The 27,953-nt window shown below is 46.3% G+C and overlaps 3 protein-coding genes across 4 annotated transcripts; all 3 read left to right on the plus strand.

Moving 5' to 3' along the window:
- The first annotated feature begins 399 nt into the window (after nucleotides 1-399).
- Nucleotides 400-18,168, plus strand: pctp (phosphatidylcholine transfer protein). 2 transcript variants are annotated; one of them, XM_088437679.1, is made up of 7 exons: nucleotides 400-567; nucleotides 1,509-1,626; nucleotides 2,101-2,180; nucleotides 2,245-2,416; nucleotides 2,907-2,974; nucleotides 3,064-3,157; nucleotides 17,724-18,168. In XM_088437679.1, the coding sequence occupies exons 1-6, from the start codon at nucleotides 439-441 to the stop codon at nucleotides 3,136-3,138; spliced, it is 642 nt and encodes a 213-aa protein (XP_088293805.1). In that variant the 5' UTR covers nucleotides 400-438; the 3' UTR covers nucleotides 3,139-3,157; nucleotides 17,724-18,168. The 2 variants fall into 2 exon arrangements, with proteins under 2 accessions (XP_088293805.1, XP_088293804.1); XM_088437678.1 differs by lacking the exon at nucleotides 17,724-18,168 and having other exon boundaries at nucleotides 3,064-3,959.
- Nucleotides 15,586-17,497, plus strand: nog1 (noggin 1). Its single transcript, XM_088437677.1, has one exon. The coding sequence runs from the start codon at nucleotides 15,586-15,588 to the stop codon at nucleotides 16,267-16,269; it is 684 nt and encodes a 227-aa protein (XP_088293803.1). The 3' UTR covers nucleotides 16,270-17,497.
- A 1,065-nt stretch (nucleotides 18,169-19,233) lies between the features above and the next one.
- On the plus strand, nucleotides 19,234-27,914 carry LOC148411105 (uncharacterized). The gene is made up of 20 exons (XM_088437973.1): nucleotides 19,234-19,413; nucleotides 20,115-20,192; nucleotides 20,267-20,332; nucleotides 20,554-20,705; nucleotides 20,864-20,948; nucleotides 21,109-21,250; nucleotides 21,321-21,426; nucleotides 21,667-21,757; nucleotides 22,583-22,639; nucleotides 22,987-23,055; nucleotides 23,135-23,224; nucleotides 23,307-23,410; nucleotides 23,790-24,258; nucleotides 24,323-24,421; nucleotides 24,492-26,147; nucleotides 26,232-26,379; nucleotides 26,525-26,642; nucleotides 26,698-26,857; nucleotides 27,099-27,191; nucleotides 27,341-27,914. Exons 1-20 carry the CDS (start codon nucleotides 19,309-19,311, stop codon nucleotides 27,452-27,454), a joined length of 4,002 nt encoding a protein of 1,333 aa, XP_088294099.1. The 5' UTR covers nucleotides 19,234-19,308; the 3' UTR covers nucleotides 27,455-27,914.
- The last annotated feature ends 39 nt before the right edge of the window (nucleotides 27,915-27,953 follow it).

Consider the following 27,953-nt stretch of genomic DNA (forward strand, 5'->3'; position numbering starts at 1 on the left):
GCAGTACGTTAGTTTCTTGAGGTAATAATGAATAGATGAACGATTTTATTGAGAGAAAAATATGAGGCAAAAAACATGTTTGCGATTTGTTTCCCTGGCTTCTTCATGCAATGGAACAAATGTAGTGGTCATTTAGAAGCTGCTCATTGGCAGTCATAAGTTGTATATCACTATTTGGGCTCAATTTTAAATCTAATATGACCTCAGTATGGATTAGATATTTTTAAGGAACACGGCTTTTCGGAATAAAACTAAAAAATATCGAGCACAATTTAACTGGAGTGTTTGGCGCATCCGGACTCACAGGTTCACATGCTTTTATTTTCAATCCTGATTATAATATCCCGTTAAAGCGTTTTCAGATTCTTTTACTTTGGTGATTGTGATCGGAAGCTAGCGTTATCAGAATCGTCGCTTTGACAGTCGTATCGCATCGTCATGTCGCTGCGCTTCACAGATGAAGACTTTGCGGTCGCCTGGAAGGAGCTGGACGAGCCCCAGCTGGACGGAGGATGGCAGCTTTTTACCGAGACCATGGGCGTCAAAATTTACAGACTTCTAGAGCAGGTTGCACATTCGCCAAACAAAATAAAAGCGCCTTTTGCCACTGCACTGCCGGGTTCAACGCTGCCGCGCCATAAACGCTCCAAAGGTCCCGAAATCGGAAATCGTTGACATTTTATTGATATTTCATCTTGCGTTGATGGTTTTAGAGGCGTGTGCTTAGGTTAGTTCGGGAAATAACGTTCATCTAGGTGGAACCTGACTTCTTGAAGTGCCACCAAACTTCTTTGGATATGACTGGAATTTAAACATGCCCTTCGCTAAAATTATGAAATGAAGGCTTATGAAAATAGAATTGCACACATTGATTCATACACGCCAGCTTTTAAAATCGGCATATGTGTGATGCCGTAATCTTGTGGCTTTTAATTGATTGGTGGCAGAATGATGCAAAGCTGACACAAAACACCTCAAAGAATTAAAAGCGTTGCACATCAAAAGATTCGACAAAGAAACAGAAAATTCAAATGTGAACGTCTCAACCAGTGAATAACCCTTCTAAGTGGGGACCTTCTGCCATCTTCTGGAGGAGCATTTTTTTCTATGACAAATTTTCTGTTTTTCATTTATTCATAACATGTTTTGTATAGAACACATAAGATGACGTCAAAATATGTATATCCAATAACCTACTGTAAACTGATGAAATCGCCTTGCGGGCCGATTAAACCTCCTCACATGATCTCCAGTCATGCGCTTTGAGATTAGCGGCAGTCATGTGGCCACGGTGTCCAAACTACGGCTCGCTCGGGGACCATTTGTGGACCGCCGTGCACTTTTCAACGGTCCGTGGCAAATACTAAATACACATTTTGACATGGAATGCATTGCTATTTAAAAAACATAATCAAACAAAAAGGTTTTTTTTGTATGCGGCCCTCCAAGGAAACACTTTGGACAACCCTGATCGTAGCGATGCGTTCCTGACAAATGTTTGTTTTCAGGAAACGGGTCTTTACGAGTACAAAGTATTTGGCTCGCTGGACGACTGCGAGGCGGAGCTCTGCGCCGACGTCTACATGGACCTGGCGTACCGCAAGCACTGGGATTCCTACGTGAAAGGTGAGTCCACGGTCCCCACTTGCGGCTAAAAACATGCGCATGCTCGCAACCTCAATTATTTGTCTCTGCCTTCACGCCCATCTGCAGACAGCGCCAGGTAAGCTGGAGCTAGTGAATAGACTCGTTTTTGTAGCCTCGTTGGGACATAGACGCACATTTTGGAGTCTTGTCTTTGTAGCTTCGTTGAGACATACGCGCTTGTTTGCCAGCGTTCTCGTAGCCTCGTTGAGACGTACAGTAGATGCCCATTTGTAGCTCCGCCTCCCTTCCAACCTGCTAGCATAAACTCATTCATAGCCAGTGACGGCTTTAGACGTTAAAGATCTATATACTGAATTATTTAACACTGAAGGCAATGAAGTCATAGTTATATTACATTAATCTTGAAATTCCTGAAGTAAAGAAGCAATTCCATGTAGTAGAAGGTCTTCTTTTGCACGTGGATGTTTTTAAGAGGATTTTCGTGCTTGTCAGAGCTGGTGGAGAAGGAGATTGACGGCCAGTCGGCCATCTACTGGGAAGTCAAGTACCCCTTCCCGCTGTCCAACAGAGACGTATCCTTCCCCCGAGAATGGGCGAGGCGCTTCCGGCGTCGTCTTCCTTGATGCGCCCATTCAGTATCTGTACATCAGGGAGCGCCGCCTGCTGGACGTAGACGGCAGGAAGATCTGGGTCATCCTGGCCAGAAGCTCTCCCGAGACGCCGTACCCGGAGAAGAACGGCGTGCTGAGGGTCAAAGACTACAAGCAGACGGTTGCCATGGAAGCCCACGGCGACACCGGAACCAGAGGTGACCCAAATACCGGGGAATTGACAGAATTAGCGAAACGAAAAGACCTCGGGAAGCTCGGAGCTGAGGTGAATTCAAAACAAATCTCCCATTGGAAATGAATGGCACTTTTTGGGATGGAAAATAGGGAATTGTGGGAAAATATTTGGAATACCAAACCTACGAGCAACCCTCACGTGAATGTTTGGAACATGTTGAAATTGGAATGGCGTAAATCGGATGAATTGGAATTGAGTTGAAACGTGTCAAAAAATTCTATGCCTCCACACAGTTATTATTTACTATTGTTTAGTGTTTATAAAATACCAGACAACAATTTGGCTCAAAATAAATGCAGAAATTGAGAAAACGCGCTATTAAAAACAAATGGAACAGAAGTTGAAGCTAAGAACCAGCATCTCCCAAAAATCTAAAGTGAAATGAAAACCATTTTTAAACGATAGAAATCGAATGTTCATGAGTGATTTTTTTTTTGGTTGCTCTTTGGCAGTGTTCATGAATTACTTTGACAATCCCGGTGGCCTGATTCCCACCTGGCTGGTCAACTGGGCGGCCAAGGTATGGAAGCGTTTCCTTCCATGTTCTGTTGGCACGTTACCTTACTTACGTGGTCTCGTTCTTTTTTTTTTTTTTTTGCGTCTCACCAGAGCGGCGTTCCGGGCTTCCTCACCGACATGAAGAAGGCGTGCGCCAACTACCCGCACTACTGTCACAGCAAGTGAGGACGCGCCAGTCTTCGAAGTGAGTGGCGGGGATGTTGGGACGCTCGCCTTGGTCTTTTCCTGCTGTCTTTCATTCACACACACACACACGCAGTCAAGCCGGTTTTGCTATCGTAGTGGGGACATCCCGTTGGCTTATGCATTTCCTAGTCCCTAAACCGGGGGTGTCAAACATATGGCCCACGGGCCGGTTCTGGCCCGCAAACTGGATTAATCTGGACCACAAGATGATTATAATAGATCTGAAGTTGTTGTTTTAGAGTTATCTAAATATATACCATGATTTTATTGGTCCGGCCCACTTGGGAATAGATTTTCCTCCATGAGGCTCGCAAGCTAAAACGAGTTTGACACCCCTCCTCTCCAAAACCCTAACCTTAAGCATCACAACAGATTACTTAACTCTTACCCTAATCTCAACTAAAGTCCAATTCAAAGATGGACTCTGAAAGCAAGTCTCGACCCTCAAAACAAGGTCGGAACTTGTGGGGTCCACACAAGTGCCAGAGGTCAGTAAAATGTGGGATTTGGTCCCCACCATGCAGCAAAAACCAACAACACACACACACTCCATTATATATGTGCAATCTAAGCCTATTTATGTTGGCGGAATCATTTGAAGGCATGATCACTTGAAAAATGTTTACGATCAAAATGACATATGCAATGTGAATAATCGTTGGGAATTGGCTGAAATTTGGAGACTTTTGTGTCTCCGGCTGTACAAATGTTCCCTTTGCGAACCTTCGCGCCGATTGTCAAAAATGTTATGGTCAGTAAACAAATCTTTATAATAAAGCAGCTGTGTTGTGAATATGATATTAACCGGGTGGGCTAAGGTTTCACGAGTACGCCGCCAAGTTCGAGCCTTCAAAATCAGCATCCTTTTTCTTTGTGAACAGCGCGTCGCCATGGCAACATAATACAAAAAAGAAACCAGCATTTGAAGACGATTGCACAAAATGTCTAGGAGGACTTGATTCAAATATGAGCATTACAAGTGACAAGAGGGGAAAAAAAAGCTGATTTATGAATAAGTGCAGTGTGAAGTCATCGGCGCTAGATGGCAGTAATGCCTAAGGGCTGGACTTGCATGGCTCAAGCTGTTGAAGCAAGCGGAACAGAAAAACAACTTGAGATGCTAGTGGGCAACTTTCAATCTTTCACACGTGTATTTTAGAATGTATATAACATCAAATGTCAGTCAAAAAAATACAAAAATACAACAAAGCGAATAGTGAGCACAGATCAGACCTTGGGTTATTTACTATACCATCTTGGAGGAAGGGGGGCAGGTTGGGAAGGTCAGGACACACTGGGTATACTGTAAAAAAATAAAAAAGACCCAAATTGTGTCAAAAACGGAAATTCAACTTTTTTGGCTGTATATTTAACCCAAAGGTTGGGTCATATGAAAACAACAAACAAAAAAACGGGGTCATTTTGTACCAAAACCCATTTAGCCCAAAAATGTGGGTCAAAATCACCTAATTTTGGGTTATTCTTTTTGAAGCAATTCTCTGTGCTGAACGCTGAGCCCAATACATTGTCAGTCTCTTTTTGTCTCATCTTGGGTTATTGCAGTATAGGCCTGGCTTTTAGGGTACATAAAAGAATGACATAACCCAAAAACAAACCACAAAATTGGGTTGCTTTGTATGTAACTTCCGCTGCCAAAAAAAAAAAGAGTCATTTTGTAGTTTCGTTTTTTGGGTTATTCATTTTGACCCAACTTTTTAAGATAAATAACCCAATGAGCCGCCAGTGATTCGACAGTTTTTCTAGTGTCGGTACATGAATAAACGAAATAAGCAAAAACTAATCGAAATCTGCATTAGTTTGTTATTCTTTTGGACCAACTTTTTGTCTGAAATCACAACCCCAAATTTGTGCGTGTTTCCCGACCCAACGCCTTTCGGTCTAGAGGATTTTTTTGGTCACGTTTTGGACAATTCAACAATTTGTCCGGCGTTCACAGGCAATTTTTGTCTGGTCGCCAAACTGAAAGTCAGATGAGGCCGGGTCACGCCCCCTCCGCGGCCCCCTCCCTCGCTGGACGTCAGGTCAGATTTCCCAGGTGCCTCTCTGTCTGCCAGACGTAACAAAATAACGTCTCTGCCGCCGAGCTTATTTTTCAAGCGCTTTTGGCTCATTTGTGCGGCAGATGACCGCAGCTGATAGCCGGCGTGCGCCCGGCCCGGCCCGGCCCGGCCCGGCCCGTCCTGGTCGTCCTGCCCCGTTTGACCTTTTTGCTCTTCTCTTTGGGTTTTTCTGCCAATTTCCACGGGACGCATTCAAACAAGACCATCGGGTGCTTGGAGGAGCTTGCTCTCCTCCTATTTCTCCCTGCTGCGTGTTTTCTGGCCGCCACGCTCCAATAAATTCCTGCGTGTCTATCAGCCGGGCTGCCACGCCCACGTCTTGAAGACAAAGCGGCGAGGAAAAAAAAATTGACATTTTTGACAAGCACATTGAATAGTTCACATGGATCTGAACTCGCATTTTGTAAGACAGTCTAGATCTCATCTAGATCACATATATATCTGTGTACTGTATATGTATAATATATGCATATATGTATATATATGTGTGTAAAAGTATACTGTATAATGTATATTTACACGTATATGTATATTTCATATACATATATTTTTCAAGGTGTCTGTTAGTACGTTCAAGTGTTTCTTCACGGGTGCTAATGCGAGTAGGAGAGGGTAAAAAAAAAAGCTTTTGTGGGTGGCATGTCCCATGTTTTTCCAATGTGTGCGTGCGCATGTGTGTATAGTGACATGGCAATTTAGCGCGGAATGGTGCGTTGTCACCAAGGGCCAGTGATCAAAGGGGGTGTCAGGATTTTTGTTGTTGTAGGGGGTACAGTTGACACCGCAGTGATCCCTCCTTCATTTTTCCACCCCACCCCCTGCTGTGTCCACTCTCCAGGCCCCAGTTCATGCTATGGGGGGGGGGGGGGGTGCAAAAGGAGGGGCAGGCACAGAGGTGATGTAGAAATTTTCAGCACACTGAGAACTCTGCAGACTTGAAGTTGTTTGGAGGTTACAAGATTGCTTTTATTGTGTTAGTTTAGTTAAGTACACATTATTGGCTGGGGGGGGAGGGGGGCTAGGTAGAGCTCAGGGATCAAAGTGATTCTGGCCGGAATGTGATGGCAATGGCACGAGGTGTGTCGATGTGTGTCAGTGGCTCCGAAAAAATACAAGGGCACCTTTACTAAGTTAAATACAACTGAACTGTACTTGAGAAGTAAGCAAATGTACTGTACATCTAAAGTACAAAAAAACCCCACTACTACAGTGTTCAGTATATGTACGTATACATATGTATCTACAGTATGTGCAGTATTTCACGGCATGTCCGTTAGCTACATCAACGCCATCGTCAACACGTTGTTTACAAATGGTCGGCCGGGATATTATTCAGTACAACGTTCAAAATTTGTTTGATCCAACAACGATACGCTCAATTAGCGGACGCCTCATTCGGCATTTTCACCATACGCTTGGCGTGAGAAATATGCGTGGTCAAATAAGCTAGCGGCGGCGGGAAGCCTTTTTCTTTCCGTGTTTACGTCACGCTCTAATTTCAAGTCAAACGCGTTTTGCGGGCGACAAATTGCTGCCGCCAAAAAACAAACAAACAAAAATACAGATCAGGTCTCTTCTTCGAAAAAGTCCGTTGGCGGTGATCGGTCCCTTGAGAAATTCAGAAAATTGAAAAAATTGTTAGCCCGATTGTTGTCTATCGTACGTGCAGTCGCGCGCGACAACGTGGCGCCGTTTTGAAACGTCACCTCTCTTATCTAGAATTCGGAATCGCAAACTCCGTCCGTTACGCTTGATTGGAAATCGGCCTGGGAATTCCTCCCGATAAATCAAAACGGTCGCGAGCGCGGTTTTCCGCAAGTGGGGTCAGGAAAGCAAGCGGAGGAATACGAGCCGGCCGCTTGAGATGGAAAGCCAAGTATTTCGAGAATGTCTCATCGTGTTTTTCATTTTGTCCTCGATGAGGAACTTGTGGACGACAATTCGAAACCTCATTTGAAGAAAGTATCTCAAGCTAGCCAGAAAAAAAACTGTTCAAAAGTGGAATTGGTAGCAAAAAATGTTTTTTTTAAATTATTTTTGGTGTTTTTTTTTTAAATTGCTTTTTATTTTTCATGTTTTCATACACTTTATGTATTGGATTCATTATTTATTATTTAATTTTAATATTTTTTCTGGTGTTTAGTTATTTTTTATTTCTCATTTTTCTAATATAAAGTCAGATATTAAAAATTAAATGTGTTAAGGAAAAATATTTTTTAGGAATTAAAACTAAAATATACAGTGAGTAAAAATATTGGTTTTGGTGGAATTAAATTAATCATAAGTTATATATTATTTTAAGTTTATTCATAGATTTAAAAAAATAATTTATTAAATCATTATGAAATGTATTTGCCCCTTGTATTTAAAAAAAAAAACAGCAAAAGTGATTTCCAATGTATGCTTTTATTTTGAAACCGTAATTCAACAGAACTGATTGTGTTCTTTTTTTTTTTTTCAACTTCATTTTTGCAAATCTCATGACACAAAAATCTATGGAATGAAGCTAATGAGCCCCGAAACGTTTTTCCTCGTTCACATTTAATTCCCCCGAGTTGGCGTAATGGACGTACAGTATGTTCCACTGGTTTGCTTCTCCGCTAACGTTGTTGTTTGTGCGCGTTGTGTGCGACGCTTAGCGGGCGTGTTTATTCCGGCGACAGAAAGGAACGCGTTGTGCGAAGCGCCGCTCATTACGTATAATTAGACTGCGTGTGCTTGTCTTGTCACGGGAAGGCGTCTGCGCGTAAGGCAGGCGGCCACAGTAAAGCTGGCTGCTTTTTTTTTTTGGGGGGGGGGGGGGGGGGGGGGATCCAACGCACTGCATAGTATAAACATTTTACACTGTCGTATTTTTGTTGTGCTTTGAGGTACAAATGGCCAAACCAACGGGGGCGCCCATCGAGCGCTCCTTTCGTCTCGTTTGCATTCAACGCTATTGCCCCGAGCGTCCGTTCAGGATGCAAACCAGAGATGAGTCCACGCGGGACCCCCGACGAGACATTTTCTAGTCTGCCCATACGGGCCAAAACGCCAAAACTAAAAGCGAAACCCTGGCTTGACACCCCCAATGGACTTTTTCCTGCGTTGAGCGCCCCCTCGTGTCGAGAGCGGAGGCGGGCCGGGCAGGCGGGCGGGCGGGGAAGCGCCCGGGTGGCACGCGGGGCCTCCCCGCCTGGCGCCCGCCTGTAATTTTACCTTCCCATTCATCAGCCACAGATATTAATAATAACGCCACATCTGGATTCACTTTAGCGTCTGACTCGAAGCCTCGACGTCGGCGTCTGCTTTCTCTTTGGCCCAGCTCGCAATCATTCCTGACTCGCTGCTTATTTTGTGGAAATGAATCATCTTAAAGGAAAAAGACATGAAAAAAAAGACTATCCAAAGATGTTTACCGTAAAATCAACCTATAGCCTTGAATTTTTCAAAGTGATGGCAAATATGAAGCTTCATAGTTTTGATTCTTTTTTTTTTTAGCCTCAAATGCGCTCTTGATTCAAAGATAAATGCTAAGATCAGTGGAAGTGTATTACATTTTAACTGCATCTTTAAATCTAGAGGAGTCCAAAAATATCCCAAGCGCTTCATGAATCTTCATTTGCGCATCCCGACTGTTTGCTGTTTGCGGAGGTTTCAAGAAGATTTCACACTCAATAATCTTCAGCAAAAAAATAGGTTGACCGGAAAAAACATCCTGCTTTCATTCTTCTTCCTTAGAATTTAGACAACAGCAAGCAAAAGTGTGCCGCCACCTAGTGGTCAATTGACATTATAACTCAAATTAACAAGGGTTGAAATGGATAACCCAGAGCGTTAGATGAATAACCCACCAAGCAACCCAACACGTTATTCTATGGGTGAGTTATTTTTTGGGGTGAAATCGCAAGCCCAGAAAGTTCCGTAAAAATGAATAACCCACAGAAGAACCAAACCGTTCAAGTTATTTTATGAGTAACTCGTCTGACAAGTTTTGCGGTGAAACGGATAACCCGGAAAGTCGGGTCAAATTGCCCCGAGTAGCGATTGGTCGTTTTCTGACTTGGTTTACTCTGATCCAGTTTGATTTTCAAGTGTTTGAAGACTCAAAGTGTGACCTAAAAACAAATGGACTGATCCAGCACCGATTCAATGGTAATGGCTAACCCAATTTTTGGATGCTTCCGAATGTAATTTGGGGGACTTGAACAGAGCACAATAACTGAAAACGAAGGCTCAAAATAACCCGAGTATCGGATCGGCCCAAATTGGTTTATTTTTGCCCCGAGTGATTCTCCAGTTTTGAGACATCTTTGGGACTGGTTGTCCACGTGTGCTGTTTACGCATCCCAACAGGCCGGGGTCTCATTTGGACACGAAAGCAGCGCGTGTGACTCGGGGCTTTCATTAGCGCGTGGCTTGGCCGCCAAGCTCGGTGTAATATTTCCCGAGAAATGAATGAGAAAGGCCAGGACCTGTTTACTATTTTGACGAGGGTTAACGAGCCGCCGTTTGATTGACGCATCGGCGTTGTAAACGGCAGCACGGTAGTCTGGCGCCTCGCGCGGGACACCGAAGTGTTTGTGGCTTTGCGTTAGCCACCTGCCGCTCGCCAGCGGCTGTGCTGACGCCTGACCAAAACCTACTGCCTTCATTATTTATTTATTTATTTATTTTTTTGGGTGGAGGGCTGATCTTCTTGTTGTATGAGGACAATGTTAGCTAATGAATGGAATGTTTTGATCCCCTTATTTATTGAAGATGACTTATTCAATTATGAACTGTGCCGATTTCATCTCATCGGGGGACGTGAACGTGAAGCAAGCTATTGCTAACTTGTGTCCCAGTGACTGCGTTCATTATTGAGGCAAATGTGAACAAAAATAAAGCTACTGAAGAGCGTGCACCAGGACTTAGTCAAGTGGCCGCTGTGCCCACAGTAAATGTTTCACTTTCAAATGAAGAGCAAATTAATTGGAACATAAAGCAACCTATTGCTTAATTGTGTTCTCTGTTATTGTGGCAAATCTGAACAAAATCTGACCCATTGAGAAGTGCGTACCAGGAATAAGTCAAGTGGCTGTTGCCAGCCCCCCAGCACATTTTTCCCTTTAGTGATATCAAATTAATTGGAACATGAAGGAACAGATGGCTAAATTGTGATCTAATGAGTCTGTGATTGATGCAAATCCGAACAAAAACCGACCCGTTGACTAGCGTGCACCAGGACTGAGTGGCCACTGCCGACTCCCCCAGTACATTTTCCCTTTTCAAATTGAGAGCAAATTAATTGGAACACGAATCACCCAATTTCTAAATCGTGCTCTAGCGACTCCTTCATTGAAGCAAATCCGAACAAAAACCGACACATTGACTAGTGTGCCCCAAGACCAAGTCACGCGGAGTATTTGCTGGGTCCTGCATCTGGTCATGTGATTGGCTTCTCCCCATTAGTGGTCAAGACTGGCGTGACAGCCCGCCGCCGCCGTAGCACGAGACTCGTCTGCGTGAAGTAAATCATGGTGACGAGCCGTCAAGGTGTGGAGCCGGGCCGCCGCCGCTCGCCGGTCTTGGCCGGCCGCCCTCCGCTCTGCCCCCCCCCCCCCCCCCCCCCCCCCTTCCCGTTTGACGGTCTCAGCAGGTGACAGAGGTCCGCTGTGTGCGAGGCGGCCCCGACAGACAGCGGCTTGACTGCACTTTTTCGCCGGCGAGTCGTCCGCGTGCATCACTCATCTGCTCATGAGTCAACACGAATGATGTCAGCCGGCCTCGCACACAACCGGACTGTATTAGCATAAAAGGGCTTATTTATTAAAGAAAGGGGGGTTGCGGGGGGGGGGGGGGTCCTTTCCATGCCGTGGACTGTGCTGTACCTCCCAGCGAGAGCCACAAACAAGCTGCTAAAAACACTTAAGCGGTTCTCCCCACGCAGAAATAAACACGGGCCAATTAGTGCTCTTATTTTTGGAAGGCGTTCAGCTGCCAACGCCGCTCGACAATGTCAGCTGGAAGACCCGACCCGGATCGTCGGAATTTCAGCCAGGACGCGCGCCCGCGGACAAACGCGCTCACGCTAGCTACTCAACTACTCGGATTTGCCTCGCAGGGTAACACTCAACTTTTGCAGTTCAAGTCAAAGAGGACAAACTTGGAAATTTCAGGTAGAGCCTCCGAAATACTTGCACTTGGACTCAATCTTGGTCTCATCTCAGTCTGGACCGACAAAGTCTCGGTCTTGTCTTGGTCTCGACCTCCAAATGTTTCCTGTCTCAGTCTCATCCACCAAAGTCTTGTTTAGGTCTCAATGTCCCTGTCTCATCTTGGAATTGGGTTTTTAAACAAATTCTTGTCTCAGTCACAACCTCCAAAAGTCTTGGTCTGGTGTTTGTCTTGACCTTCAAAAATCTTGATTTTGTTTGTCTCAATTGCCAAAGGTTTTGGTCTTGTCTCAGTCTCAAACTCCAAAAGTCTTGGTCTTATCTTTGTCTAGATTTCAAAAGTAGTGGTCTTGTCTTGGTGTCAGCCTCTGAAAGTCTTGGTCTGGTCTCAGTCTCGACCTCCAGTATTGCTCACGATCGCCAAAGGTCTTGGCCTTATCTTGCGCTGGATCTCCAAAGGGGTTGGTCTTATCAAAAAGTCTCAACCTTGTCTTGATTTCGACCACCAAATGTCTTTGTCTTGGTCTTGTTCTGCTCCTGACCTCCGAAAGACTTTGTTTTGTCTTGTTCAGGACCCCTAAAGGTCTTGGTCGACTTCCAAACCACATGTTGTGTTGGATTCATTTTGAATTGACTTGAAATGATTTTTAAAAAAACGTTTGGGGAATAACGGGAGCAAACCTAAGATCAAGTTTGTATTGTCGCTCTCAATTCCGATCAGAAGTCTCCGATGACTTTTTTGTTAGCTGGAAGTATCCCCAGAAAAGATCTCCATCAAAGAATCCAGATCTCCGCTGCTGATTTTAGATATCAATATAGTATTCTCTGTGGGCATAAATCCAGGAACATTGTGTCTGTGTAGATCCTCAGTCATCCAGCTCAGGCTCATCTGTAGAACTGGAGATCAACGACGTGTTTCTGCTTTGTTCCTTCCCGCCACTGCAGATGAACAATCGGGCCACTATTATCCCGCAAGAGAGATTCTTGATTTATGAAGTGCCAATTGGGAGGGGGGGGGGGCGATGCCGAGACACAAGCGGTCGTCTGTGAGCGTCCTTCTGCGTCCGCGCGTCTTTTGCCGACCCGCTTTTGCAAAGGGGGACGCCCGGCGCGGCCCCGGTCAGGCTCCATTTAGGATTCCGGCAGCTTGATGGAGAGCCGAGTCATCCATCACTGGCGTCCGTGTTTTGGTTGATAGCGCTCAGACACGCTGCTCAAACATGGGCACTTATAGTTTCTCGGAAGGCCATTTTGACTGTGCGGTCAAATCAATTTCACACGTTTTCAAATCCCGCTAAAAAACTGTTCAAAAGGGGTATTGGTAACAAAAAAAAGTGTAAAAGTGGAAGAAAACATGCAAATTTGGTATTTTAGCCAGAAATTTGAAGTCATAATAATCATTTGGCGGGCCAGATAAAATGATGTGGCGGGCCGGATCTGGCCCCCTGGCCTAGAGTTTGACACCCGCGTTTTTAATAATACTTGACATTGGGGCATCACTTTATACGATGAGGCGCTTGAGTGACGGAGGAAGAGGAGGGGGTGAAAAAGCAAAGTGCTAAACAAACTAGCAAAGGACAAACCCCGCCAAGCGCCAGAGTCAACAGCGACGGGCCGGCCCGCGCGCGTTCAGCTTGAGGCCGCAATTAGCGGCGCGCGTCAAAGTCGGCAGGCGGGCAGATAAGAGCGCTCGCTCGCTCCGCGTGCCTTTTGTCTCTTTTGAGGGGACGCGTTGACTTTTCTCTCCGTTTTGTTGGCTTCCGGTGTTTACGTCTGGCCGGTGACAAAAACACCACCTTCCACCCCCGCTGAAGTACGCGTAGGAAAAAAAATGCTTTTATATCTTTCAAACGCAAAGTAAAAATTCCCTTTTGAGGAGCTTCCCTATGGTGTCCCACAAGGGGCAATCGTGAAAAAAATGTTGGTTGAAAAAATTACTCCCAAACTATTTGAGTTAAATGAATACTTTCAAAAGTTGGCTTGTTCTCATGTTCTTTCAATTTGCGTTGTTTTTTTGTCATTTTTTAGAGGACTTTAAAAAAAATGCTTCAAAACCACAATTGGGTGAAAAATAGTTTGAGCCAACTGTTTTTGACCTGATTTGGGTTTGACCCAACGTTTTTTTGGAGTTTAAAAAATGTTTTTGACAACTGCTTTTAGAGTACTTAAAAAAAAAAGAAGCTTCCAAACAGTTGTCAAAAACTGCATTAACCCAACTTTGGGGGTAGAATAAATAAACTAACATTTTGGGTCGTTTTCCTTTTTGTTTTGATTTGCATTTTTATGGTTTTTAGAGTGAAAATATTTGGGTTAAAAACTCTAAAACCACTGAGTCAAAATGAAAATGGACTAACCCAACTTTTTGGGTAAAATGAATAAAATGAAGTTAGTTTAAGTTGGGTTGGTGGGTTATTTTGAACCCAACTGTTTAGCACAGTTAAAACAATTTAAAATGCAGTGTTAAGTACAATACTTTTTACATGCCTTTATTCCTCATGTTCATTTTATTTTCGCTATTCCATTATATTTCTTGATAAAATGTCCATTTATTCTCACGCCTTTTTTTTTTTTTTTTGATGGGGGCGGGGCGCGTGGCTGGCATTCACTCCACTCTGACGTTTTCCAGACTTTTGGCCATCGTTTGGCCCCGAACCAAAGCAAGCGTGAATTAGCTCATTGACAAAGCAAACAAGCAGGCATTTATCTGCGCCGCGCCGCCGAGAAGCCAATCATTACGAGAACGATCTTCCACTTTTGACAGCTTCGCGCTCGCCGACACTTTCCACGGCCGCCGCTCGCTCGCCGATGTTTACCCGGGAGCCAACAGGCGGCCATATTGTGCCGCCCGAGCAGCGCGCCAGCTGGAAATACAGACTCTGATACTGTGACTTGTAGCTCAATTTACTCATATGTCAAATCAATTTTTCCCATTCTAGTAGATTTATGCTGGTCCCAGTGCAGATTGGGACCGTTAAAAACAAAATTAAAAAAAAGAATCAAACTTTTGTTGTATAAAGCAACCCAATTCTGGGGTTAGCCCAATTCTTCATTCAGCCCAACAAGTTCAATCAAAATTAATATCCTCAAAACAATTATTTAGATCCTTTTTCAGTTAAATCAGGTTGTTTTGGCCCAAATTTTGGGGCACCCAAACAACAACAATGGAAAACTGGGTTGATTTGTGGGTGAAGTTAATAACCCCCCAAAAAGTTGTCAGCCACTCTTTCACTCATTTGGTTTATTTTGGACTTTTTGCACATAAAAACAACCTTATGTCAGAAATAATATATAAAGTTGAGTCAAATTGACCCGAATATGGCTCTGTCTTTGTTGATCCATTTAGTTGTTTTTAACGTGGATGTTTCTAGAATGTACAACCCCCAAATATATATGTGTTTTAGTTTTTGTTTGTTTGTACAAAACAACACCGTTTTGGGTCCGATTTGTCAATCGGGCCAAACTTTGGCCCAATTTGACATTGACCTTGAAAGGTTGAGTCAAAATAAATATATGCAAAACAACCCTGGGTCAAAAATCAAATGAAAAAATCGGTTAATTGCTTTTTTCAGTCACGTCAGCTAATTTTGACACAAATTTCCAGTCATCTTTGTCTGTGTAGGGTTTGGTTTAAATTGATTACCTATATAGTTGTCTGTCCCCAATTTTGCCAAATTTAAGTTGTCACGAAGGGAGGAATGCATTTCCAATTCACTTGGCGAATAATTCTCGTAACTCCCAATTCCCCTGGCCACAAATGAGCATTTCGTGCGCACTTTTGAAATGGCTCCTCTTCTTCGCTGCCGTTTCACGTTTGAGCATCGACCCGTTTTTGTTTGTATTTTTCTTGGTGGAAGGGGGTGTCAGGAAGGGAGACGAAAGAATCCAGCACATGTTGCACAGAATTTCCCGGGCGCCACGCGAAGGATTTACGCATCTTAACAGGCCTGACCAATGCGAGACGGATGCGCGCTGGCTGATTTAGGGAAGTCTGGAAAAGCGACAGGGGGGCGTCGACCCCCTCAGCCGAGGAGGAGGCATGGGGATGTCCTCCCCCTCCTCCTCCTCCTCCTCCTCCTCCTCTTGCTGCTGCAGACAACAAGCGCGCATTGAGCGAGGTGACATCACGCGCGCCTCCCGGCATAAAAGGGGCCGGACGGAGAACCGCGAGGAGGCGTCAAACATGGAGGCGTGATCGCGCGTCAGGCGACATGACGGACTCCAAGCCGGCGCGCGCGCTGCCGCTGCCGCTGCCGCTGCTGCTGCTGCTGCTGGCGCTGCTGCTGCAGGCGCGGCGGGCCGCCTGCCAGCACTACTTCCTCCTGCGACCGGTGCCGAGCGACAGCCTGCCGCTCGTGGAGCTGCGCGAGGACCCGGACCCCGCGCTGGACCCCCGGGAGCGGGACCTGAACGAGACGGAGCTGCGCGCGCTCCTGGGAGACTTCGACGCCCGCTTTCTGGCGCTGTCGCCGCCGCCGGCGCCCGTGTCGCTCGCGGAAGCCGGCTCCGAGCCGCCGGAGGACGACGAGACGCGGCAGAGGTTCTGGCCCAAGGAGATCCGCGCGCTGGACTTGGACGCGCAGCTGCCCGGCCGGCGCCACAGGAAGCTGAAGCGGCGCCTGCAGCACTGGCTCTGGGCTTACTCCTTCTGCCCGCTTCTGCACTCGTGGAGCGACCTGGGCGCGCGCTTCTGGCCGCGCTACGTGCGCGCCGGCAGCTGCCCGGCCAAGCGCTCGTGCTCGCTGCCCGAGGGCATGACGTGCCGGCCCGCCGCGTCGGCGCACCTCACCCTGCTCAGGTGGAGGTGCGCGCACAGGAAGGCGGGGCTCAAGTGCGCCTGGATCCCCGTGCGCTACCCAGTCATCACCGACTGCAAGTGCGCCTGCGCCGCGTGAGCGCCGCCAACCCGGAGCCGCCTCCGCCTCTTAAGGACTGCTGTCAACGCGCGCGTTGTTTTTGTTCCACCTCCAATTAAAGTGTGGCGTAACTTGTTGCGCTGCGCCCGACAGAAATATACCCCCCGCTACTCGCGGCTTGTAGAGACTCGACTGTGAGAATAACAAAAATCCGCAAATACCTGACAATAGTGCACTGGGGGGGGGGGGGGGACAAACAAACTTGGAAATACGGCCAACAGCTATACGTTGTCCACAAAAAATACGTATAATTGCACCCCCCCTCCCCCCACAAGAAAACCTATTACATTAATCAAATATATTGCTTTTATCTGTTCCAATAGGGTTCACATTCAGTGTTGCGCACCCGAACAACGGATCAAAAATGGACTCACCCAACCTTTGGCTAAAAAGGATATGTTGGTCGACTTTTGACCCCCCCAAAATACATCTGAAAACTACTAGTAGAGTCAAGAATAACCCAATTTGGGTGAAAAGTTGGGTTGGTCCACATTTGACCCAATTTGGGTCATTTTTGACCCAACTGCTTTGAAAAGGTTAATAATAAATGGTTTAAAAAACACTTGAAAACTCTTGGGTCAAAATGGACTGACCCAACTATTGAGTAATTTAAAACTTTGTAGTGGTCCACATTTTCCTCCAGTTAGGGTTATTTTTTTCATCCTTTTTTGTGTAAAAAGGTTTAAAAACGTTTGGTCAAAACAACCAGAAATGGATTGACCCAAATCTGTAGGTAAAATGAATACTTTTATCAAAAAATAGATGTTCAATCCCCGGCCTGAGAACCATTTGCAGCCCACTGCATGATTTTTGTAGCCCAATACATATGCAAATTGCGGAACTAAAATTCAAATGATCCCACATTAAATATGACCATGATGGAGATAAAGTGGAAATATTGAAAGGTTGCAGGATTAATTGATAAAATTAACAATGAATGTGACAATGGTTGAATTTTATGAGATATCACATTTCATTTAGAATATCTTGCATTTTTTTAATTGTAAATAATTTCAATGTGACAAGATCTCATAGCAATATTTTATTTTTTTCTTTGTGTTCACAAAGGCACATGTCGCGTGTCACTCTGGTATCTATATTTGTCAGAGGCACATTGTGGCTGACGAGCGGCCATCTTGTAAATGAAGTAATTTTTTTGGTGCTATTTATTCTTTGTACTCTTGCAATAAAAACAACTCTGACATGATTCCAAATGCACTTGCTTGCCTTCTTTTTTGCGTCATCAGTGAGCGGCATCTTAAAAAAAAACGGTTGCCATGGTTACCACTGTCTTCCATGCTCTAGCGAGTCATGTGACACCTTGATATCTTTGCCATGTGAGCTGGCAGCAGCCTTTGCTGAAGCATGAAAGTTTAAAAGGGTTTCTGTAGGTAACAGCAAATCTAATATCATTCTTTTTAATGCTGTGACAGGAAGAAGTTTTCAAATGAAGAGCAGATTAATTGGAACATGAGTCAACTACAGAAATCATTGCAAAAGTTGTTTTTTTTTCTTCAAAAAAGATTACATTTGTCCTCGTGCTCAGCGTATCGGATATGGAATGCCCAGACCGGGTTCCCACTGGAGTTTTGGGAGTCGTCAGACTTGCGGACTCCGGCGCGGTGACGGATGTGGAGCGAGATAAGACGGACGAGCCTCTTTGTTGTTCCCTGAGCGAAGCAGACCTCAATATCAACGCAACTTTGTTGATTTAGAATCCGGCGAGGCCCGATCGGGTTTCCAAACTTTCCCTTTGAAATGGAAGCGCCAGAGAGACGCCTTCGTCCTCAAGCCGGTCACCGAGGTCTTCCGGTGTCCTCCGGGGTCCCGCGACAGTCCAAACATGTAAATTCAAAAGAAAAGCACAGACCCGGCCAATTGTTTTTTGCTCCTTTTTTATACAAATTGAAAGCTGACACACACTCGAGAAATGAGTCGAAAAGAAACCAACGCTTGTTTTTGGTTTATTCATTTGATCCAAAAAGTTCATTTAAAAAACACCCAATTTTGGAATTGTTTGTGGGTCACTCGTTTCTCTTGAGTCAAAATTTATTTTGGGTTATTTAAATGATGTACCCACACTGTAAAAACTGTTTGGTCAAAAACAACCCAGATTGTGTCACAAAACGTTGTCAAGACTGGCGCAATTTATTAAGTTATTTCCTTAGACCAAGAAGTTTGATCAAAATGAATAACACATAAAAAGCCCAATTTTGGCTTATTCATTTTGACCCAACTTTTTGGGCTAATTGAGGAAATGGGCTGATTCCCAAACTGGGTTCTTTTGTTCATAAAAACATGGTTTGGATTGTACAAAACAACCACAAATTGTATTGTTGGTTTATTCATTTGACCCAACATTTTGACAAGATTTGGATGATTTCGACCCAACTCTTTTGCATCACAAAAGTGTGCGTGTGTGCGTGCGTGAGTGTGTGTGTACGCAAACTCTCCAATCTAATGGTGCAAAGTGCAACAGTGCCATCTAGTGGCATCAACTCTTACAAGATTTAAATTTTCCAGCTGTGTTGTCATCATCACCTGCAGGTGGCAAAAATACTCACACCGTGTACTCAAATACGTAAACTAAAAACTTAAAAAAAATTACAGTACAGCTTCTGAAATGCATTTAAGTTAAGTTGGGTAGAACCTACAAGGATGAATAAAGTTTTTCGGATAAGGTATACGAGATACGGTCATGTTTTAAAAGCGTTATTTAAATATTTACGCTGCTCAAATTTCCCACAATAGTTAAAAAATACATCTAAACATGTTTTTATATTTTATTACGCGCGAGCGTTAGATTCCACCTGCGAAATCTTTTTTGGGGTGATTTTTGTTTCATTTTTGTCGCGTACGTGCCGTGACGTAACGAGTGTGACGTTATGCTCGTGACGTCAGCCGTCCATCAACGTGCGAGTGACAGACGAGCAGAGGGAAGACACGAGAGGGGAACGAGAAGGGAAGCTGGACAGCGGCACTTTCGACCAGAAAAAGAAGAAATTGGGATATCTCAAGATGTCCTGCGAGAAGTTTCAGGCCAACTTTTTCAACAAAAGCAAATGTCAGAACTGCTTCAAGTCTCGCGAGCTTCACGTGCCCGCGAACCCACGAATGGAGCACGTAAGTACGAAACAAAAAATTGATTCGGAAAACTCCTTGCTAGCATTGCGCTAATTGTTGGTAGCTTCAATCAGCTAATGTTGCCTAGCTTCTTGTCGTCACTTGAATCACGTGACGTCGGTCCTCTTCATGGAAGTGTGCGCCTTAAGCTATCAAGAGGCTTCAGGTTTTACAAAACACTCCACTACGTTGTTGTTGTTGTTTGGGGGGAAAGGTGATAGTCCACCATAGCACCTTGGACTTCTTTCTGGTTTCCCAAAAGAACCGTTTTGGGCTCATGTGGCTCTATGTCGAACCACTGAAATTGGTTGGTGCAGAACCAACAAGAACGTTGCAGGAGTCTACCTTGACGAACTTCACCTGTACTTAAAACAACAACAAAAAACAGTTGGGTACTACTTCGGGCCATTATTATCTTTTTGGGATTAAGTTAAAATCCAGTGGTGTCCAAACTGCGGCCCGGGGGCCATTTTCCATCCGTCATCAATCATTCAGCGGCCCTTGGTTTACAATATATTAAAAATGACAAGACAAGTGAATTATCAGCAATTTTTTTTTCAAGGCACATGCCAGTAATTGTCAAATATCGGCACGATCCTTGACGCTAAAAGGTCAGTGCCAGAGGTGTCCAAACTTTTTCCTCTGATGCAAAAGTGTGCGCACCCCTGCTTTCCATGCTAAGCGCTTCCCGTGCGGCGTAGGTCAAGGCCATGTACGGCAGCTGGCTGTGTTTGGCGCCGGAGGGGACCGACTTTGACAAGACCTCGCACAGATCGCGGGTAAGGCGCCGCTGTCTTCGCGCCGTGGTAACGACCACGGTGGTGCCCTAACGTTTTTGCCCCGCCCCCAACAGAAATGGCAGCGTCGTTTCTTCGTGCTGTACGAGGACGGCGTCGTGACCTTCGCGCTTGATGAGCTGGTGAGCGGCCATTTTGCTCCAGATGTTACACAGAGGATTTAGGATTAGGCCCGGCGTTAATGCACACCCCCTCCCCCACTCGTCTTAACCTTTGTACCCCCCTCAACTATTTATTCAGCTGTATATGTTTCTACTGTGTTTCATAAAGCACTTGAACAAGTCCAGACTTGAAAGAAAATGTAAGAGATGAGATTTGTTTTTTTTTTTTTTGCGGGCTCCAGCCGAGCACTTTGCCCCAGGGCACGCTGGACATGAACTCGTGCACGGCCGTGTTGGACGCGGGGGCGCGCACGGGCCAGAAGAACACCTTGTGTATCGTCACCGCCAAGCAGCAGGTTTTCGTCCGCGCCGACAGCAAGGAAATCATCAGCGGGTATGAGTCAGAGCACAATTGAAGATGGGGGCGGCCATCTTAGGGGTCTAGTGGCAACATAAGATGGCCGGCGGCGGCTTCGCCTCTTGCTGGTCCATTCTTTGATCAGCCGGAGGTTTTTGTCAACGCGATTGCCGCCATGTTTTGCGTCTGGGCAGGTGGAGTGAGCAGCTGGCAGTCTTTGTGCAGGCAAACGCTAACAACCTCAAGAAGAAACGCAAAGTGGAGCTGGCCTGCGTGCAGGTATAAACAGCGTGTCTCAACTCAAGTACTCTTCTTTTCTTTTTTAGTCTTCATCTTGTTCTTCTTTTCTTCAACCTGCTCTTCTTTTTGTTCCTTTTCTTCTTCCTCTTTTTTTTTTCTTTTTTTCCTTCTACTTTATCTCTTTTCTGTTCTCTCACAGGAGCCTTCCCCCGCCAAGATGGCGACCCCGGGCGCCCCTTTTCAAACAGCAGTGGTGGCTTGCGATGACCTTTGGCAAGAGGAGCAGCAGGTTGAGGGCCTCCCCATCTGGACCGTAACAGGAAGTGAACTCGCAAGCCCAGGTGCCGTTCAAACATCAGCCAATGGAAGCTACTTCCTGCCTTCTCACTTTTTTGGGCTTCTTCTGCACAGACTGCGAGGTGTTTGAAGTCACGTTGCATCCGTGCGGAGATACGACTCAGCAAGAGACCATGTTCATCGAAACATGCGCTAACAACATGGGGGATAACAACATAAGGTGACTACCGATCCACTTCAATCAATCAATCAAATGTTATTTATTTTTGGAAAACATGTTTTCTGTTCCATCTTCTTAAAGAAAAAAGGGAACACATTGCCAAAGAGAGACATTTTTTTTGTTTTATTTTTATGATTTGATTGCTGGTTTGGTCAGATAGTTATCAAGAATGAGGCCTAAAGAAATCTGAGAATATTTCCAATTGAGAGATGGAAATTAAGAGCATGTCGGCACTCTTAGGTCGAGCGGCGAGGCATCCGACATGGAACAGCGAGTGAGGATGTACTCGACCAGATTGGGCAGAAATGACGCTCGCCCCCCCGAGAGAGAGGTGAACGCTGGCCGACGTCGGGAACGAACGTTTTCTTTGGCCCTCCCAGCCCATTTACACATTGATTCATTATTATAGACGAGCGCTTCTCAAACGCATCTCAGGAGGTGTGAGATTTTCTGCAGGTATCAGCAAATCTAACCTGATGTTGTGACAGGAGCGGTTCATTTTTCTTTCTAAACGAAGATAAATGAATTGGCACAGAACTAGCCTTTGATTTTGCTCTAATGTAATTGACATGTAAACTAATCGGAACATGAAGCAACTTATTACCAAACTGCTGGACTAACTCAACTGTAGTTACTCAATTTCAACGTCATTGAAAAATGGCTCTTAACTTTTCATTCGTGTAAAATGAGAAAAATCTCTCAATCATTCACCACTCTCACTAACGCTGACCTGAATGTTCAAAATAACACCAAATTTCAAATCACATTCACCGGGTTGTTATAGTGGAGGTCACGTGACCAAGCCCCACATCCCAATTGGCTTGCGTACAGATGGCAGCCGGCGTTTGGCATGGCGGCATCTGCCCGGCTTTGCTTCCCATTCCAGCTGGATGCTGCTTTTAATGAGACCTGAGCGCATGTTTGTCACGAGCCTTTCTGGACCCGCTCCACAAACGGATTTTGGATTAGCATCTCCTAAAAGCGCTCGGTGCAGTGATCCGCCGGAGCGGTGCCCCCCCACCCCCCCGCGGCGCTCAGCAGTGGGCTAATCCTCGCCACTCAGCACCCCACGCAAACATCACAACTGTCCCACTTGACTTGGAATCATATCAACGTTTTGATTTACCGTATCTCATCAAGTGTCTTTTTTTTCCAGCCCGATTTGTTAAACTTCAAAAAAGGTTGGCTGGTCAAGCTGGATGACGATGCGCAGGTAAACCTCAACCTCGCACTTTTTTTTTTCCCAATAAACAAATGCAACATATTTTCAGGCTCTCCTTTACCTTAATATTTAAAAAAAATACTGTTGAATCAATTAATTGACAACTCATTGATTAAATGAAATCTATATTGAATTCATCAACTGTTTTAATCATCAGATAATTAGTCTTTTGTTTACAAAATGTTCCTTGTTTCCTGGTGTTGCAATACAAACATCCATCTTTGTGCAAGCACCACATTTGAGTTCTCCGTGTATCAATGAACCGGTTTCAACTCAGTTTTTATTACAGTCAAAAAAACAATGGTTTTGAATGGTTCTGTATATTTGTCTCCATCTAGTGGAGAAAGTATTGGTTTGTCTTGTCTGCCGACTGCTTGAAGTTCTACAAGGACGCAGTGGCTGAGGAGGTTTGTTAACGTGTTAGTTTTCTGCCTTTTGACATTTTTTCTCTTCCCGCGTGGTAACGTGTCATTTTGCTGCCGCCAGGCTTCCGAGCAGGAAGGCGAGCTGGACCTGAGCCAGTGCTTCAAAGTGTCCGAGCAGCAGGTCCACAAGAACTACGGTCTCCAGATCCACGTAAGACCAGATCGTTCGCATCCCAATGATTTTTGTATGTCTTTCATTTCCCAACTCTGAAGCTTCTTTCAACATCTCGCAGACGCCGAGTTGCATCTGCACGCTGTCGGCCATGACGGCAGGCATAAGGAAGAACTGGATCCAAGCTCTGATGAAAAATGTTCACACTGTTCCTGATGTCACCAGGTAACTTATTGTCAGACCTATCAATAAGAGAGAGTACCTTAAATACCTATGAATATGGGCCCAATATCAACCCAAAAAATCATTGTCATGTCATGTAAGTCTACATCTAAAATCTCTCATATTAGCACTCATATACAAGCAGTCCGTTGCATTTTTATTTTACTCAAATGTTGAAGAAAATATCAAAGCATGTCTCATGCCTGTTGATATGGGATCAATATCGGTACCTGACAGTACTCTCGGCTGCAGTATCAGAAGTTGTATCGGGACGCCCCTAAAAATATGCATACATAGAAGTAAAAACTACAAAAATAAAGATGAACACGTTAACTAATTTGTAAAAATAAATCAACTTTGGACATGTGTGTACGACATGCAGTTCATCAGGCTCCGTGGTGGTGCTCGGCCCTAACCCGGAATCTTTGGGCAAGCCGGACGTGGCCCCGGATTGGTCGGTGGCCGATCGGCGTTCTAAGCCTCGGAGCATTGTGGAGCGAAGGCGCGAAGGCCGCTACAAAACCTTCGACTGGACTGACTTTCGACCTCCCGTCAGTTCGGCGGTCACTAGCGATCGTTCTCCGCCGGCTGCACCTCCGCCGCTATACAGCGAGCTAGAGAAGAAACGGAGGAGGGAGGCCAGGAGGAGGCGCTACGAGAGCATTCTGGGTTTGTCTCCCGGACGAGAGGTGATGGGTGACGCGGCGGCGTCCGCCGCCACTCTCAAGGACGAGATGGAGGCATGCTGGAAGCAGGTGGAGCGCAAGAACTCGCTCAGGAATTCAAAGATCCTCGACATCGGCAACGAGCAAAATGGCGCCGCCGACTTCGAGCACGACTACAAAAAGGCGGTCAGTACATTGCGCTCATGTCACTAAGGAGCAATTTGAGAGCGATTTGTTCTTGTGTCACAAGTTTGAGGATCTGAAGTGTCAGCTGGAATTGTCCGAGCGCGGCAGACAAGAGCTGGAAGCTCGACTGAGCATGTGGTCTTCGTATCACGCCGCCGCGACGGTAAGCATTTACGTTCATCTTATATGAACACCATCAGGTCCAATTCCCGTCTCTCTTGTCCTTCCCAAAGTCGGAAAGCGCGCAAAGATCCGGGGATGATGTTCGGCTTCTGGGTGGCAGCCCGGCGGTGGGAATCACAGGAAGCAGAATTCCGGAGCAGCGGCGTCTTGTCGACAACACGCCCGCCACGGGCGAGGATTTAGTTCCCGTCCGGTGCGCCAGCTTGGCCTCCACGGCGTCCGACAGCTCGGACCTTCAGACGGATGGCGAAGCTCCCAACGAACAACTAGACGTGGAGGATTTCACGAGTGACCAGCGCGCGCTTCCCGCGACAGGCGGTCCTCCGTGTCCTGACTTAGAAGGCGACCGCAGGCCCTCGGTGGTGGACGCCGTGACTGAGGTGAGTGGCGACCAGGCGGAGGTCAGTAAGCTCTCCCAGGAAGTGGAGATCCTGGGCAGCCAGAAGGAAGCCCTCAATCGACGCAACCAGGAGATGCTCAACCAGCTGAGCGAGGCGGACCGCGAGATCCAACGTCTGAAGGAGGAGCTCAGTCTCAGGTGTGCCCAACCGCTTCCCAAAAAGATGGAGCAGCTGGAGCAGGAGCTTCTGGAGAAGGACCAGGAGCTCCTGGAGGCACAGACTCTTATCACCTCCCTGGAAGACAGGCTGGGGGACGCAGAGGTTCTCCTGCGCAGGCAAGAGGGGGAAGAGGAAGTAGCCGGTGCAGGGAATCCCGAGGGCTTCCTGGTGCGATGCTTCCAAGCCACCGAGGACAAGCTGGCGGAGCTGGAAAAGAAGCTCCACCAATCGGAGTTTAGCTGCAGGCGGCTACGGGCGGAGAACGAAGCGCTGAAGGAAGCCAGGAAGCCCCACGGACAAAAGGAGGCCGACCTCCCCAAGCCTGCTCCTGTGGACGCGCGAAGGCAGCAGATGCTGGAGTGGAGCATGCTTAGGTGGAAGGTTCTTGACAGGCTCTTAGAGGTTGTAGATAGACTAGAGGCTGGGAAAATCAAGGCCGGAAATGAAGAGGAGGCGGGGCATCCGGTGACTTCCTGCCATCTGAAACTGGAGGAGCTTACGAGTGCGCTGCTGGATGGCGTCAACGCCAACGCTTGCCAACCGCAACAACAAGACGAGAAACTTCTCAATGCCGGCGCACAACAGATGATCCCGGAAAATCAAATGTTGACGTTGGGTTGGAACCTTCTCGCGGGAGATGACCGCAAATTCAAGGAGAGCGTCCGGGATGTTCTCCGGAACACCCACCCAGAAAGCGGCAGTATGTCAGACCACACCGATGACAGCGGCGCGGAATTTTTGAGGATGATCATCCAGATCCTCTCGTCCCGGATCAACCCGGCATCCTCCGCCGCGCGGGACAAAGCCGGGATGACGGCCGAGCGTTTGCGCTCCACCTTCATTTTCTCCACCGAGGCGGCTTTCTGCTGCCACATGACCGGCAAGTGCGAGCGCCTGCTGGAAGAAAACGCCGAACTCCGAGGCCGACTTTCCCGCGTGGAGAAGCCGGCCGATGGCGCGGACGCCGGCGGCCACACGCAGAAGGAAGCGGCGGAGGAAGGCGAGGAGCTTGCCGGACGCTGGGAGGCGGGGCAAGTGGCCGCGTTGGCGGCTCGCGTGACGGATCTGGAGGAGCGGCTGTCAGTCGCCAGACAAAAACTGAGCTCCGATCAGATTCAACATGACGAAGAGATGCGGAACTTGAAGGTAACAACTCAAAATGGACTTGAAGTGTTTCTGAGAACATGTATTAGGTTGAACGTTTTTTTCTTTGCGGGGGCGGGGCATCAGGCGGAGTGCGAGCGGGGCCTGGCCTCCATGGAGTCTTGTCACATGAAGTCGTTGGAGGAGATGCAGCGGCGACACCTCCAGGAAGTGGACTGCCTCCTGGCCGAGAGAGACAGGATGCTGAACGAGGAGGCTGTCGCCACGGCGACGGGTGAGGCGCTCAAATCGGATTTACGAATAACTGATTGAGTGATGGTCTCGTTTCGATTCCCGTTAAATCGTTGAAAAACACCACCCCTACCGGTCAATATGATTCATCACCGATGAATAATCGACTTCCTGCGCGTCTTGGTCAGCCATCGAGGCCATCGAGCGCGCTCACCGCGTGGAGCTGGACAAGGAAGTGGAGCGGCGATGCCAGACGCTCAGCGTGACAGGAAACGTGCTCATGGAGGAAGTCTACAAGCTACACAGGTAAACGCCTCCCACGGCCCGTTAGCATGTAGCGCATCCACGTGTGCCTTTGCAGCGAGGAGCTGGCGTCCTGTCAACGGGAGCTGGAGGATCTCTCCTATTGCTTCACGCTCAAGTGTGTGGAGATTGGTCACATGACTCAGGAACTGGATGAACTGAGGAAAACGCTGAGTCAGCGGCAGCAGGAGAACCAGGACCTGACGGACCAAAACCAGGTCAGAACACGTCGGGGACACTGGAAGACAACTTTTGAGGTTCACAACAAAATCGACATAGTTCAACATAGTTCTGCAGTCGTCCTTAAGGGGGAGTAAATCAATAAAAAGATTTCACAATTGACAAAAAAATACAAATACACATTACTAAATAGAAAATAAAAAAAATAAACTACAGTAAAAGAAAATGAACCACAAACAACACATTTTATGGCGTCAATTTTTTGCGTTTGGTTTTCAGGAGCTGTGCACTCACCTGGCGGCCGAGGTCAGTCGACTGACCAACCAGGAAGTACTTCCTGTCAATCAGGACGCCAGCGTTTACAAAATGGAGGTGAGTTGCGTTGGCAACACACGTTGAGTAAACATACCACGGGCATGTTTCGGGAAAATTTGGGGCACTTTCTCAGGTCACAATAAAACAATAGAACATTTTTCAGGAATGAGTAAATAAAGGCGGCAAATGTCGGTGTGTGCTTTCAGCTGCTGCTGCGCGTGAAGGAGAGCGAGCTCCAGAGCATTAGGCGACAGGTCGCCGCCCTACAGGACAAACTGCTGGCCGCGCAGCAAGTCCGAGTTTACTGGAGTGAAGAATGACAGCACAAGAAGTAGGGGGAAGGAAAGGCTTTGGAAGCCCCGCCTCTTTTTAATCAAATTACTTCTGTATTACAAAGATTTTCTCAGGCAAATGTTCAAAGTTTGTCATGTTGTTTTTTGTATGTTTTGGGATGTAAATAGTTTGTGTGTTTATTATCCTGTCATGTGTTTGGAAAATGACCTGAATGTTGAATTTTATTTGTTATTTATTTGAGCTGAGTATTTATTATTTCCTTGTTTCAATCACAATAAAGACAAAAAAAATTCACGTGTTTTGTTGAGTCAACAAGATGCTTTAGGAAGCATCCAAGAATAACTCACATTTTAAAGCGATGAAGACAGCCAACATCCGTAACTGTCAAATTTTAAAGCGATGGAGAAGACAGCCAACATCCTTCTTGAGATTTCAAAATAAATATTCCCTCAACCCAAAATGGGAATTGGGAGTCAAGAAAATAAATGGAGACATGCAACTTATTAAATTTAATCAAACAACCGT

Source organism: Hippichthys cyanospilos, chromosome 16, assembly GCF_059441005.1.
Source record: "Hippichthys cyanospilos isolate Australia breed blue-spotted pipefish chromosome 16, RoL_Hcya_1.0, whole genome shotgun sequence".
NCBI lineage: Eukaryota > Metazoa > Chordata > Actinopteri > Syngnathiformes > Syngnathidae > Hippichthys > Hippichthys cyanospilos.

Excerpts from the sequence above, each read along its gene's own strand:
- pctp (XM_088437679.1), top strand. The coding sequence starts at position 439 with ATGTCGCTGCGCTTCACAGATGAAGACTTTGCGGTCGCCTGGAAGGAG. Across the intron at positions 2,417-2,906 it reads CGGCGACACCGGAACCAGAG|TGTTCATGAATTACTTTGAC; the intron begins GTGACCCAAATA and ends GCTCTTTGGCAG. Across the intron at positions 2,975-3,063 it reads TGGTCAACTGGGCGGCCAAG|AGCGGCGTTCCGGGCTTCCT; the intron begins GTATGGAAGCGT and ends GCGTCTCACCAG.
- nog1 (XM_088437677.1), top strand. The coding sequence starts at position 15,586 with ATGACGGACTCCAAGCCGGCGCGCGCGCTGCCGCTGCCGCTGCCGCTG.
- LOC148411105 (XM_088437973.1), top strand. The coding sequence starts at position 19,309 with ATGTCCTGCGAGAAGTTTCAGGCCAACTTTTTCAACAAAAGCAAATGT. Across the intron at positions 19,414-20,114 it reads CGAACCCACGAATGGAGCAC|GTCAAGGCCATGTACGGCAG; the intron begins GTAAGTACGAAA and ends CGTGCGGCGTAG. Across the intron at positions 20,706-20,863 it reads AGCAAGGAAATCATCAGCGG|GTGGAGTGAGCAGCTGGCAG; the intron begins GTATGAGTCAGA and ends GCGTCTGGGCAG.